Genomic DNA, 14,351 nt, shown 5'->3' on the forward strand with positions numbered 1-14,351 from the left:
CATTTATCTACAGCTATATCTATAGAGAGGGTGAGCTCTCTATAGATATCTATGTCTATATGCATTTTTATATATACTATTCATCGCAGATGAAGGACCATCAACTAAAATATTACTTCAGCTGAAAGTACCAGTATCATGGGAAAAATCAGAATAAAGAGAAACAAAATCTTATACACCCTACACTTTCTGTTTACACAGAAATAATTCATCCAGGAGAGCAAATAGAAGAAAAGAAGAAAGGCTGTTCCCTCCTCCACTTTCCCCACTGCCAGAGGATCCTCCACGCCGCAGACACATCAGTGGCAATAATGGTCCCTTCAGTCAAGACAGAAACATCCCTATGATTGGACAGGTCACCTCTGCCAAACCTAAGAGGAGTGAAGGCAAATTCTGTGCTACTTTCAAAGGGATATCTGTAAATGTAAGCATCTTAGAATAAATATTACGATCGTCTGGTAGAAACAAGTTGACCCAGCTTATCTAACTAGACTTGACAACAGGGAGATGTTTCAGGGGATGGGAGGAAGAAGCAGAGAGAAAATATAAGTGTGTATTCCCACAACTACGCAAACTCTCCAATACTGTGTTTCCCTGAAAATAAGACCTAGCCGCACCATGGTCTTATTTTCGGGGAAACACGGTATTTCAAACCTCAATTATTCTAATTTAGTATGAATTTTTAATTTCAGTCTTACTGCTCAAAACAGGTTGTTATGCAGAAACTTGGGGCTATGGACATCCTTTAGTCCAATCCCTTCATATCTTGGGGGTGGGGGACACTTCAAAAACCCTGAGCACAGCACCTGGCACAAGGTAGGCACTGATCATTTAGTGAAGGAAAGAACAAACGGATGGGATGGCATTGCCCAAGGTCACTGAACTGGGACTGGAACTCCAAGTTACAACTTTCCACCACCCAGCTTAGCAGGTGTGAATTGTTTTACAAAACGGTGACTCAAAAAGATGGAATTTAAAAAGTGAATTTTTTGATAAAATCACACAATTGTGGTTCTAAGGCCTACTAAATGATTATCTAGTCCTTTGGGTTTTCTACACTGGTACTCGATTGACATAGATAGTGGAGGATTTGTATCACCTTTTCACATCCACACACTAGATCTTGTCATTTGTCTCAGTGTAAGTAGGTGAACTGTGGAAGCCATGAGCAATTAGTGTCACTAGTTCATATTAATGACAAATGTATCTGCCTTCCCCTGTAAATACATGTATATGCAGATATAGCATCTGTATGCATCTAGTCTCCTTTAAGTATCTAAAGCAAATGAGTGAAACTCAATGAGTTTTCAAATGTCTGGTGCCAACCTGGTAGACCCTGAACCAAAAGTGTCAATTTAACACCCCATGGAAAGCCATGAGGCCTGTGCACTTTACGGACCCCAATTTATAGTCCTCCATCATCTGAGATGACTGACGGGAACATGCATATCTAGGTAAATTTCATCACTGATAAAAAGAAATTGCTTTATTATGAAGTTGTCATTTTTCCATATGGAATTCATGTTTGTATGTGTTGTATGCAAACACACATATTTGCATTCTCATTTAAAGATGCTGACTATAATGTTAGGAACTAAACCACCTATTCAAAACAGTAATTATACTATCAATCCTATTTTTCATATTGAATATAATTAATGTTATATACTCCAACTGATATTCTCTTCCATTGCAAGCTTTCAGAGGGTATATGCCATATCTAGCCAATTCTCTTTGTACAGTGCCCAGTATATTGTCACAAATAATTAGGTGCTTAATATGGATGTTATTATGACAATGATAATGCTTACAAGAATATGCAAAGTCATTTCCACAAGAGCTAAAAGCTACTGAGGTAACATGATAAATATGATTACAGTTGTACCCAGAAATCAATCAACCTTCTTAAGGAAATCACTCGGGTCCCCCATGATAAGACTGAGCACCCATTGCCTCTTCTTTGGACATCCTGCTTTCTATTAATGGCTTGTAATCCGCAAGATTTTGTAGTATATTATTGCCCTAGCCTGGGAGTTAAGAGAATTGACACATAGGGATAGTACTGCAACAACTTTGCTCTGTGACCTTGGGCAAATTATGAAACCTGTCTGAGTTCATAAAATGAGTAGATTTAACTAGGTGACCAATAAGACTTCCTCCAATTCGAAAAATGTCTTCAATTTTGTGCTCTCAGAGTCTTCTCTCTTCCATTTATGCATTAAGTCTTGTTTACTAACTCAGTGGATAGGTGAGTGTGGACAGAGGACTTGTTTATATAACTTACATGATCATGGTTGAATGCAGCCATTTCCAGTCAGGTGTGCCAAGACTGAGATCAATGCCATGTGCATGGTGGGCGAATGTTGTTTTAGGGTTCTTGTCACGTATCTTGACCATAGAGACGTGGCACTGTCTTGGGCTGACGCCACTGATCTGGGCCATCTGGCTGTGGCAGTAGAAACACGAAGCTAGCATAGGAGCTTTAGAAGACTGATTTTTGTAATGTGTTTGGATTGGATAAGATCCATGATGATATTTAAACTCTTTTATTCATAGCCATCGTAACAATTTTTGGACATGTAGCGTGTCAGTACATTTATCTCAGTGAGATCTTGGTGATCAGAATTTTTGATAATCAGAAAGTCCAGGATCAAATGGAAAAGATAGACTTTCAAGGCTATAAGAAATGTTCACATCTGGCTTTTATCTTTAAAGTGACCCTTTTGACTAGGTAGGCATGCATGCATTCAGCCTTACATGCCAGCACTGGGCTATTGGGCAGGGCAGATGGGGTCGGGATAGCAGTGTCATACATCAGAGATGGCACCAGTGCTCAAAAAGCTCTCAATCTAAGGTGAACAGTGAGAGATGTACTCAAAGAACTAGAATATAAAATATCTGGTAATTGGTGTCATACAGAAGGGATTGAGACAGACCCTTCAGATCTCTAAAAGGACTAAAGAGGATTAAGGTACTTCTGGTCATAGACATAAGGCATTTTTCCTGGAGGAGAAGACATCTGTTGTGTTGGATCTTAATTAAATGAGTAGAGTTTAGAAATAGAGGGAAGTAGTTAAACAAAATGTGGTATATCCATACAATGGAATATTATTTAGCCTTAAAAGGAGGGAAATTCTGATGTATGCTACAACATGGGTGAAACTTGAGGACATTTTGATGAATGAAATAAGCCAGCCACAAAAAGAGAAATACTGCATGATTACACTTACATGTGGTAACTAGAGTAGTCAAATTCACAAAGATAGAAAGTAAAAAGGATAGTTACCAGGGGCTGAGGAGATGGGGAGATGGGAAATTGTTGTTTAATGGGGACAGAGTTTCAATTTTGCAAGACAATTGGTTAGACAACAATGTGAATATACGTATCACTACTGAACTATACACCTAAAAATAGTTAAGATGGTAAAGTTGATGTTACATATATGTTACCATAATTTTAAAAATGTAATGATTGAGTAAATTATCACAGAGTAAAAAAAAAAAGTAATGAAGGGAAGGTTGTTTTCCAACCCCAAGGGACTGCACAAAGCAAACCAGGAAAGTGAAGAAAGCAGAATGTGTTGTTTGGTGGAAGGTCCATGGGAGGGAGTGGTGGCAGATGAGGCAGAAAGCTGAAGCCAGATCAGGGAGAACCTTTCATGCCAGCAAAGGAGCTCAGCCTTGGTTTGCATTTGGGTGCAAGGGAGTGAAATGCATGGAGCCTTGTTTGGGAAGCTCAGGCTGGCAGGCAGCAGGTTGAAAGTGGAACAGAAAAGCTAGCTTGGGTTTGGGATTTGACCAGGAGACTGTTTGATAGTCTCAGTTGGAAGCCATGAGGACGTGCTCTTTGAGGCTTCAGAGGAAAAAGGGGCAGATTTGAGAGGCATTGGACGATACAATAAATAGGATTTTGTAATTGTTTGGATAAGGGTAATGGAAAGGAAGAATGAAAAATGAAATAGAGCAGTGGTTTTCAAAAAGAGTTTTAGGAGCATTATCATTTTCTGAAATGCAATCATTTACAGAACTTCAAAATATAAAGTTGATTAAAGCAGAGCAGTTGAGAAGGCAAGGTGGAGAGTGCACCAGGTCTGATCTGTAAGCCCAGGCATGGCCACAGCACGCTTACTGACATGGAGAAATCCAGCCTTGGTGACAGGAAAGACCATCTTGTCATTAACAGAAAGAGGGGACTGGTTTGGTTATCCATTTGGTTTCAGACAAATTGAGATGCTAATGGGCCATCTTGGTGGAACTATCCAGAGGTGGTCACTGTAGGTCTGGAGCTTTGGAGAAAGGGTAAGATTGAGGTTCCATTCGGGAGTTAACTGCTTCTTATCAAATCTGTGATAATATATACAGGATTGTCAAATCCTGTCAAGGTCAAGAAAGAAGAGACCTGGGGAATGAACCTTGGGGGATACCAACCTTAGGTAACTACCAACTCAAAAGAACAGAAAGAGGAAGAGGCACCATGACAACTATGGTCACATATACAAGAGTCAGTATCATCCCACAGTTGCCAAGTGGGGAGTACAGAGTCTGCCATGTGAACACAGCAGGTGGTCTCAGGACACATACTGTCACATAATTACAAATCTTACCACTGACTTTCTTCATCTGGATCCCATTATTTCTATGGCAATGCCAGCTCAGAGTGAAACTCAGAAGTCTCTTACCCATTTGATTTTTGACCTGGTCGAAATAAGCTTTCACCATCTCAAGACTTCAAAATGAGGAGGCTTTCATGTGGCATTCACTTAGCTGGGAATCAGTCAAGCTCCTCATGTGAACAAAATGGCAGCTTGGGCCTTGGTCCCGGGGTAATGACTATTGAAGGATAGTACCTGGTTTGCTGGTATTTTGCTGCACTGGATCTTGTATTTTGCAGAGTGACCTGAATACCATATTTTGCCATGTATCATGCGCTCCCGTGTATAATGTGCACCCATGATTTTGGCCCAAACTTTGAAGGAAAAATCATTTGTTTTAATTGTTTAATTCAAATTTTAATTTGATTATATTTAGGTACCTGTTTTTTGTATTATAAAGGAATTTTAGCATTTATTTTTTAATGTATTATGGTACAAGAAATTTTATGTAACAAATAATTACAAAACACAAGAATAGAGACAAGGTACAAGAAATTTTATGTACCAGTCACAAATTTACGATATTTACGCATCATAGAAGGCCAAGAACTGTTCGTCGTTGCAAGTTCATTGTAAGTTCAATAAAATGATGATCGTATTCCAGAGTATTATTTTGCATACGCATATCATTATTGATTTCTAGACTCACACTTTTAACTCATAAGCATAAATAAAAGAATTAAAAACATTTATAGAGATACGGAACTAATACTACCCATGTATAATGCGCATCCTTATTTTTTCATCACAAATTTGGTTTAAAAAAGTATGCATTATACATGGCAAAATATGGTACTTACCCTAGTGAAAGGTTCTGGGCTGGTTCCTTACCAAAAGTATGCACATCAGGGTTCTCTCTCTTCCTTTCCCTCTCCCTGTCCCTCCCTCCCTTTCCCATTCCTCCCATCTCCCTTCACAGCCTCTGCCAAATTTAAACCTTTGTCAGTGGCTGTCTTCATGGGATGATGGGGCTATGTAATCACACTGCCTGACTAGCTTGGTGTTTGGTGTTATATTAGAACAAAATCTGGTGATACAGAGTTCATAAAATATACCAGGGTCACCTGTTTATCGTCAAACTCTGTCCATTGTTTTTTTGTTTTTCCCTTGCCTTGTTTCCTAATGTGCTCAACATTTGAAGCATTTATGAAAAGATGTTCTAAAAATCTGGACCTAATGGAAGTTATTTGTCCTCCTTTCTCCCCAGGAGGGAGACCCTCCAAAAAAGGCAGCCTCTGCCACCATCACTGTCACCAACACTGCTGTTGCCACTGTCGCTGCTACTGCCATTGTTACCGCCACTATTACAGCCACTGCCACTACTACTGCCACGGCTACTACCACAACCACTACCACAACCATTTCCACCATCACCTCTACCATCACTACTGGTCTCATGGATAGCAGTCATCTGGAAAAGACCTCCTGGGCAGCCCTGCCCCTTCTGTCCAGCAGCACCACCAATGTCCGGAGACCCAAGCTCACTTTTGATGACTCGTATGTTGTCCCCAGATTATCATGGACCCAGTTCGGGAATGGTGAATAGGGGGCGGGGACAGTATGATTTTTTGAGCACCATGCATGTGTTACCCAAAATAAGACCTCAGCAGCAGCTCCTAAAGCTTTAAAACTATATCCCTCTGTCCCACGCACTCCTGTCCTCACCAAGAAATGTCTTCAGCCCGTTTTAATTGTGGATCTCTGTTGCTATTTCCAAAGGCAGGTGCTCAATTCTAGGTGCTCAATTCTAGGTGCTCAATTCTAGGTGCTCAATTCTAGGTCCTCCTTTCTTATCCTTGTCCTCGGAACTGTGTACCAACAAAGAGGTTTACAGCTTTACAACAAAGAGGTTTACAGATCTGTTTGGATAACTGGAATGATTGGGGTTGGAGGATGTAGTTATTTATCCCAATGGGCCATGATGCACTTCAGATTTCATTTACAGAATTATTTCAAAGTCAGTTATTATATGAATGATATCATTCATCTGCCCTTCTCAAGGCATTGTATAGGAATGGATTTATAGCAAAAAAAACTTTCGACTATTCAGTTTTTAATGAAAAGAGGAACCATTGGTTTCTTTCTGACAGAGCTCATTTTGTTTGTTTAGTGTTCACAATGCTGATTATTACATGCAAGAGGCCAAGAAGCTGAAGCACAAAGCTGATGCACTGGTAGGTTTCCTTCCTTCTTTGCTTTGCTCTCATTAAGGTATTATACTTTCAAGGAAAACAAAGAAGGCACTTTACAAACAATTCAAGCTTTCTCATTGCTGTTCTGACATAGGGAGATTGGATCTGGTTAATTCCTTAGCACTGTAATTCCCAGAGTTCTTTGGATTGTGTTACCCTGCCATTACATGTATTCATTTTCACACTATTCTTTCCCTCGTCCCAACTTCAGAAGCTAAATGGCATATACTGTTGTCGTTGCCCTTCAAGTAAATGTGAAATGACTTTTGAAACTGTCCTGGAGAATGTTGGAGCTTTCATTGGGTCTGGTAAACCAGAAAGTAGTTTAGGCACAGAGAGTTGGTTGAGAGCTAGTTAAGTAGCCTCAAAAACTGGTCTTGCAAAACTCAAGTCTAGAAAAAACTCAGCTCCTTATTGCATTTGATTATGTGTTTCCAGAGTGAGGCCCATAGCCAGGCTAGGAGCCTGCGCAGAGAGAGGAAGTTCTGTCATCTGGATTTCCCAAGACATTGGCCCTTCTTCCTCCAAGGGTTTTGGCCACCTAGCACAAGCATGAGCTCAGCATGTCGACTTGTTTGCCTTGATTGATCCTCCTAACCAGGGGTCTCAACCATGTGTTATAATCACCTGAGGAGCTTTAAAATAACCCTGATGCCCAGGCTACACCGTGCACAAATAGAATCAGAATTTCTGAGACTGGGACCCAGGTATTAACGCTTCCTAGGTGATTCCCAAGTATAGCCAAGATTAAGAACCACTGCTCTAGAGAAGGCCCAAAATTCAGGCTCCTCACCTTTGACTAAACCCTATCACAATTAGAGGCATCAGTTCAACCTCATTGTGTTAAAAACAAAAAAAAGCACCCTCCATTGTTGCATTGTGTCAGCCAGGATTTAGCTGTCCCATAGTCCTGTAGTGTTTCACACTGGGAGGGCTGTAATGGAGTACTGTAACAGTCTCTGTGCTATGATTTGTGGGTGGCCAACATCAACTGCCCATGGCCCTAGTATTGGCCACTTCCCTACTTTCTGTCATTTTCCCACTGTGGTCCAGATTGTCCGCTATTGTCTGTAGCTAACCTTTCTGTGGTGTGAACTGTCCCTTGGAAACACTTGTTCCCTACTCCTGCAGACAAAATTGCCAAGGCAGGCTGGGCACCAGCTTCACTAGATTCTGGGAAGACTGTGCCTGTGACCACTGTATGCGTGGTGAGAGATTAAAATGTCATCGGGGCGGCAGTCCTGCTGGATTGAACACCAAAGGTTTTTTTATTTGTTTTGTTTTTTAAATTTTATTGGGTAACAGTATTTTTTCCAGGACCCATCAGTTCCACGTCAAGTTGTTGTCCTTCAATCTTAGTTGTACAGGGGGCAGCTCAGCTCCAAGTCCAGTCGCCGCTTTCAATCTTTAGTGGCAGGGGACACAGCCCACTCTCCCATGTGGGAATTGAACTGGTGACTTTGTTGTTGAGAGCTCACACTCTAACCAACTGAGCCATCCAGCCACCCACCGGCAGCTCAGTGGCAGCTCAGCTCCAGGTCAATTTGTTGTCTTCAATGTAGTTGTGGAGGGCGCAGCTCACTGTCCCATGTGGGAATCGAACTGGCAACCTTGTTAAGGGCTCTGGAGTTTGCCCTCTGTCAATATCAGGGCAAGCTGGTCGATGAGCTGGTGTAGACTGGGGCACATGTGATACCATGTAGGTGAAAAGTTAAAAGAACTGAGAAAAATCAGAGCCACAGAGATACATAGATATGATTTGAATCATTATCGCTCTCTGCCTTCTAGGGTGTGTTGATGAGTCCCCCCAAAACCACTTTGGGTCTAATCCATTTAGGGAATTCATTTTCATCTGTGGAGATTTGCCCACGTGGGGGTAAAAATTGGTTCTTGGAAGTAGGGTGACAAAGTGTTAGATATTTCAATGGTGTGTGACCCTCCAAAGGGCCGCAATACATAAAGATATCATCAGAATATCGTTGGTAGTAAAATTTCACTGGGGGTGTGTGAGAAAAAATATCTAAAAAAAGTCCCATCGTGGGGTGGTGATAATGGGGAAAAGGTTGAGAAACATTCATTTAGAGAAAGAAATCATTTAGAGAAAGAAATTTAAGCCCAGGAAGGGGGTATGACCTGACCACTAATCGGCACTCTGGCCATGAAATTTTCTCTCTGGACTTCAGTTTCTCCTTTTGGAAATTATCTTGTAAGGCACGAGAAGAAGGAGATGGTTTGCATATACATAGGTTTTCATAAAATCACTTTGAACTTGGTTGAAACAGATATTTTTCCACAATAGCTTACTGAAAAGAAACCACAGAATTCCTGCAGTACATAAAAGCTGAAGAACATTTATTATAAAAAAAAAAGTCATTTACAGCAAGAGATTCTGCAGGACCGGTAACTCATCATTTTATAGTTGTACTTAATCCTTTGCTAGAGACAGCCACTCTGCCATTTTGAGAATTGAAGCCTTCACAGTTGCATAGAAAATATTTTGATAAAAGATATACAAAGAAAATTAAAATAGCTAAATCTGCATTATATTGGTTCTTTTACATAAAGTTCTGCATTAGTAGAATTCTTATATCCAGCTATCAAAAAATGAAAATGTTAAATACTGTTATAAAATACTCACCATAAAAGTGTCATATATAATATTCATTACACATAAAAAAGAAATCAGTATGTCTAAGTCACTTTAATCGTGACCGTTATCAAGGCTAAAACCTTTTGCAATAAAATTTTACTAAACTAAAATATTTAGTAGTGCTATATTTTTTGGCTTTTGACACTCTATGTCAGACTATCATTTACAATGAAAGTGATGTGATTATTGTCAACAGTCACACTATAGCTTCACATCTTTCATGACAATAGCATCAATTTGTTACTCTTCTCCTGGGGCTGGGGTTGATGTGCTCACAGAGTTCCAAGCAAAGACCATATGTGTTAGTTGTCTGCGAGGCTTACAAAAAGAAGAGTTTCATTCCAAGCTCTGCCTATAGGACACTACAACGACCCGTCTAGTAAATTTAGTGAATAGAAACTAGTCAAGGCAGTGATTTGGATTCCAGTCCGCCAAAAAGATAATAACAATAATACAACAAATACATGGTAAGACCACCGCACATGACACATTAGCTGCAGTTTTCTTTTCTCAACCAGCCTCAGTGTGATGACAGTAGAACCTTAAATCAGTTACATTATTGTCAATACAAATTCATACATTGTCCCGTGTCTATATCAGGCCTTCTCAACCTTGGCACTGTCAGGCTGGGGAATTCTCCCACCCCTATTGTGGGGCTGCCCTGTGCATTGCAGGATGTCTGTTTAGAAGCATCTCTGGCCTCTGCCCGCTAGATGCCCCCTGGCCCTAGTGACAACTAACCAAAACCATCTCCAGACACTGCCAAATGTGCCCTGGGGGAGGGGTGCAAATTCGGTCTGGTTTGAGAACCCCTCCTTTATATGAAGGCGAAAAGGAATATCATGTTGACGAGTCTTCTTCCTGTTTCAGTTTGAGAAATTTGGCAAAGCTGTGAATTATGCCGACGCGGCCCTTTCCTTCACCGAATGTGGCAACGCGATGGAGCGTGACCCTCTGGAAGCAAAGTCTCCGTATACCATGTACTCTGAGACTGTGGAGCTCCTCAGGTTAATGGTCTTTCTGCAACCATCTTCCTAAACTCATTTCAGTCATAATTAGAAACTGCTATGTTTTTTTTTTTTTAAATATCATTTCCACATAGTAATGATTTGTCCAAGCCATCTTCTTAGAAGTCATGATAATTAGTTCTTGCCATTTTATTAATGTCATGGAAAATCCATAATTGATGGACACTGCTTTTATAAATTATCCCCTTCAGAGGTCATTATATGAGTGTTATAATTTGCAATATTCATAAAATTAAAATGGAAACAGTGGGAGGAAGTATAATAATTTCACCGTTTGGCATTGACACTTATCTTTTCAAAGTGCACTTTTATCATTCAAAAGAAGTGGTATTATCGGGATTTCTGTTATAAAGCATGTTTTCTAAGAATTTTACTACCTTGGTTATTAAAAAGGGAGGGGCACTATTCTAACACAAACTTGGCATTAAGGCCGCAGGTGTGGAGTACTTTCCCTGTATCTGGAATTTAAGGGAAACAGATGAGGTGGTAGCAGGGGGCAGAGTAGAGCTGAGAGAATGAGAATAAGAGAGGGTATATTAACTGCACAGATTATTAGTCTCATTTGCATTTTAAATGAAATTTTCTGGCCTGTTGGTCTTGGCAGAGTAGAATTTGTGGATAGTCAAAAACTTTCTGGAAGAAGGGGAAAGAGAAGAAATTATATCCATTCTAGTGTTTTCCAGTAACTTGCAGATATTTGTAAAATAATTTAATCCACCTCTGAATAGTGAATATGTAGCATCGTTCACTGGATCGACTAAATAATTGCTTTGGATTGAGTGAGCCCTTCTTCACCTGACAGGCCCTTATATGATGCTCACCTCTGACTTGATTAACGATAATGCCAGGGCTGGATTTTACTATGTGGCTTGTATCTGCATAAATGCTTACAATTCTGAGGATACTTGTACCTAAACATTTAGACAAACACCGCACAAATTTAGCATGCATATTTTCCCAGGAAAGCATTCCAAAATATCTAAAGAATGTGAACTCTGATGAAGAAAAAAAAAAAAAAAAAAAACGATGATCACATGGAATAAAAAGATTTCGTTAAAGCCACAAAAGTAGGGAGCTCATGAGGAAAGCTTCAGCCTTGCCTTGCCAAGCCAGGCATCCATCTATGGCTTTTCTCTGCTCTGTGCATTGTGCGAAGTATCTCTCCTACTTTATGCCCTTTGAAAGCCACCACTGCTGTTCTGTAGCTTTTAAGGGGAAAATGGTTTCTCAGTGTCTATTCAAGGCTGCACATGATTTTCAAAGATGCTCAAGATGAAAATTCTGGCAAAAATTATAAGCATTAAAAATTGAGGGAAAACATTCATGAACAAACATGGAAAAAATTAATGTCCTCTATTCACCCCAACATGCAAATTTTAAAAAGGCACTTTTTAAATTAACAAGAAAATGTAAAAATGTTAATACCTAGTGTTAGCGCGCACACACACACACACACACACACAAATATATATTAGAGAACTAGGCTTGTCCTATGCTGGTGGTGAGAGTGGAAATTGATCATTGTAAACAGGAAAATTTGGCATTGTGTAGGAAAACCTATACAAATGAGCATTCGCATCTTTTGAGCCAGTAGCTCAACTTCTGGAAATTTGGATTTCCTCTACTGAAGAAAATAATTATAAGAGTAGAATGAGTTATCTGTATGGCGTTCAGTTTGGCATATATTATAGGACATAATTAGAAGCAAACGAAATAATAATAGAAGTGTAATTAATTACATCTTAGTACCCTCCACAGAATACTTCACAGCCATTGAATTGCAACAATGATGGAGACTATGTATCTGCATTAAAATGTTTATAATATGATGTTAAAGTAAAAGCAAGCTGCAGAATTATATACACATTGCATTTCTGACCATGAAAAGCATGTTTCTGCATGTGGACCAACATGGAAGGGAAATGAGATCATAGCTGTAATGGGGTGAAATTATGGGTGTTTTCCCTCTCTGTATATTTTTCTTTCTTATTCATTTTCTTTTAGGAAAACACATGCTCTTTTAAAAAATATAAGAGCAGAACATCAGATATTTCATTTTTGGTAAAAATGCGATGTGAGCTGTTGAGTAATATTTATTTCCATTAAAAAACAATTCTTTCCCCTTAATTATTTACAAAACATTCTTTCTTTCTAAGCACAGTTTATTTTTGTTTCCTTTTCATCATATGATAGTTTACTCTCCAAAAGAGTATATTTCAGTGGAACCTGGTGAAAGTCAATGAAGAATTTATGGGCATTCACTTTCAAGTCAATATTTTTAAACTTGATTTTTGAGTTCATTATAGATTCACATGCAGTTGTAAGAAATGATCCAGAAAGTTCCTGTGTAGCCTCACCCAGTCTCCCTCAGTGGTATTGTCTTGCATAATTATAGTACAATATCACGACCAAGACTCAGACATTGATAATCCGTGAACTTAATTTAGATTTCACCAGTTTTACATGAACTCCTTTGTGTGCCCTCTGTGTGTGTGTGTGTGTGTGTGTGTGTATTTTTTTTACACTTACTGTAAAGTGTATGTATAATTCTTCTTTACAAGAGAAATTTCAGTTGGGCATTAAAAGAGCTAAAGCAACTAGGCCTTCTGATCCATTTAAGCAATTGAAGCTCCACTATCAAGTCCTTTCAAAAGTGGCTGCAATTAGAGGATAACTGTAATATGAACATAGTTTTTAGTAGTGTAATATTGTGTTAAAGAGATCTTTTATTACTCTTTCCCCAATAGTATGCTGACTAGAGAGAGAGAGAGAACCCCATTTCTTCATTCAAGTAATTATAGTCACTCTGAGCCTTAGGAATCTGCAGTGGAAATGTATTTGTGAAAACAAGTGGGGCATTACAAAAACTTGACATTTCAGTGATCCAATTGTCAAAGGCAGACTTATTACATAATAATAATGCCTTTGCTTAACACTGCTACAACAGGAGGGGCCAAGTTCAAGTGCACAGGTCCTTTTGTTGGAAAATGTTCACTCAATAGAACTTGGAAGTAAATGGGAGAGCAGGGGGTTAGAGTATGCTGGGGGAGGTGAGTGTTGGGGGGCAAGCCCAAGGGCCACTGCTGTTCTGGGGACGCTGATAAAATGAGGAGTTCATGGTACAAGCACAGCGTGCTTGCAGGTTCTCCATCACCTTCTCATAAATGACACCTAGTCCAGGCTGCCTGCACACTTCAACTTCCTTCTGCAACACTGAACTCTGGTACTTATTCCACCACAAGTACCTGTGAAATTGCATTAAAGCTCAGACAATGATTTTAGGCAATGAATTGACGTTCAAGAATCTAAATGCCCAGAATGGAATGTGCTCAACTAGAAGGAAAAAAATAGGAATTACTCAACCTTCGATCACCCCAGTGTGCAAAGTTACAATTAAAGAGAATGGAAAGACAAAATATACAAGCACCATAAATTAAGGGTGCTTAGACCTTCAAATGCTGTGAAATTGACCTTCCTTTGAAAAAGAAAAAACAAAAAAACAAAACCACTTTCTATAGGAATGTATTTCAAACCTGAGCCATTAGAAAAGACCTTTTTAACTGTGTGATTGTGGTTTCCCCATTGCTCACGTCCGACATAGTTGTATATTATTTACCTCATCTGTCAAACTCAATGGAGACTGACATTTGTGTCCACCACACATTGAAAACCAATAATATTTAGCTAGAATGTTCCTAGAAACATTTATACACACAGCAAACCAAGAGTAATTCCACGGTACTGTATTAGAATACAGGCTCCGGATTTAGCTGACTTCTTAGAGCCAACTTCTTTTATATATGTATAAAGTATACATATATAATATATA

General features: G+C 39.4%; 1 protein-coding gene across 8 annotated transcripts in view; it reads left to right on the forward strand.

Annotated features, from left to right (window-relative positions):
- The window catches only part of AFF2 (ALF transcription elongation factor 2), a 477,377-nt gene that overhangs the window by 443,477 nt on the left and 19,549 nt on the right, over positions 1 to 14,351 (forward strand). For all 8 annotated transcript variants that reach the window (XM_074323510.2, XM_074323511.2, XM_074323508.2 and 5 more), the window contains 4 exons: positions 202 to 424; positions 5,860 to 6,149; positions 6,763 to 6,826; positions 10,365 to 10,501. In XM_074323510.2, coding sequence (XP_074179611.1) covers positions 202 to 424; positions 5,860 to 6,149; positions 6,763 to 6,826; positions 10,365 to 10,501 — 714 coding nt within the window. The remainder of the gene's footprint in view (positions 1 to 201; positions 425 to 5,859; positions 6,150 to 6,762; positions 6,827 to 10,364; positions 10,502 to 14,351) is intronic.

Source organism: Rhinolophus sinicus, chromosome 18 (genome assembly GCF_057876585.1).
Source record: "Rhinolophus sinicus isolate RSI-liver-muscle chromosome 18, RSI-T2T, whole genome shotgun sequence".
NCBI lineage: Eukaryota > Metazoa > Chordata > Mammalia > Chiroptera > Rhinolophidae > Rhinolophus > Rhinolophus sinicus.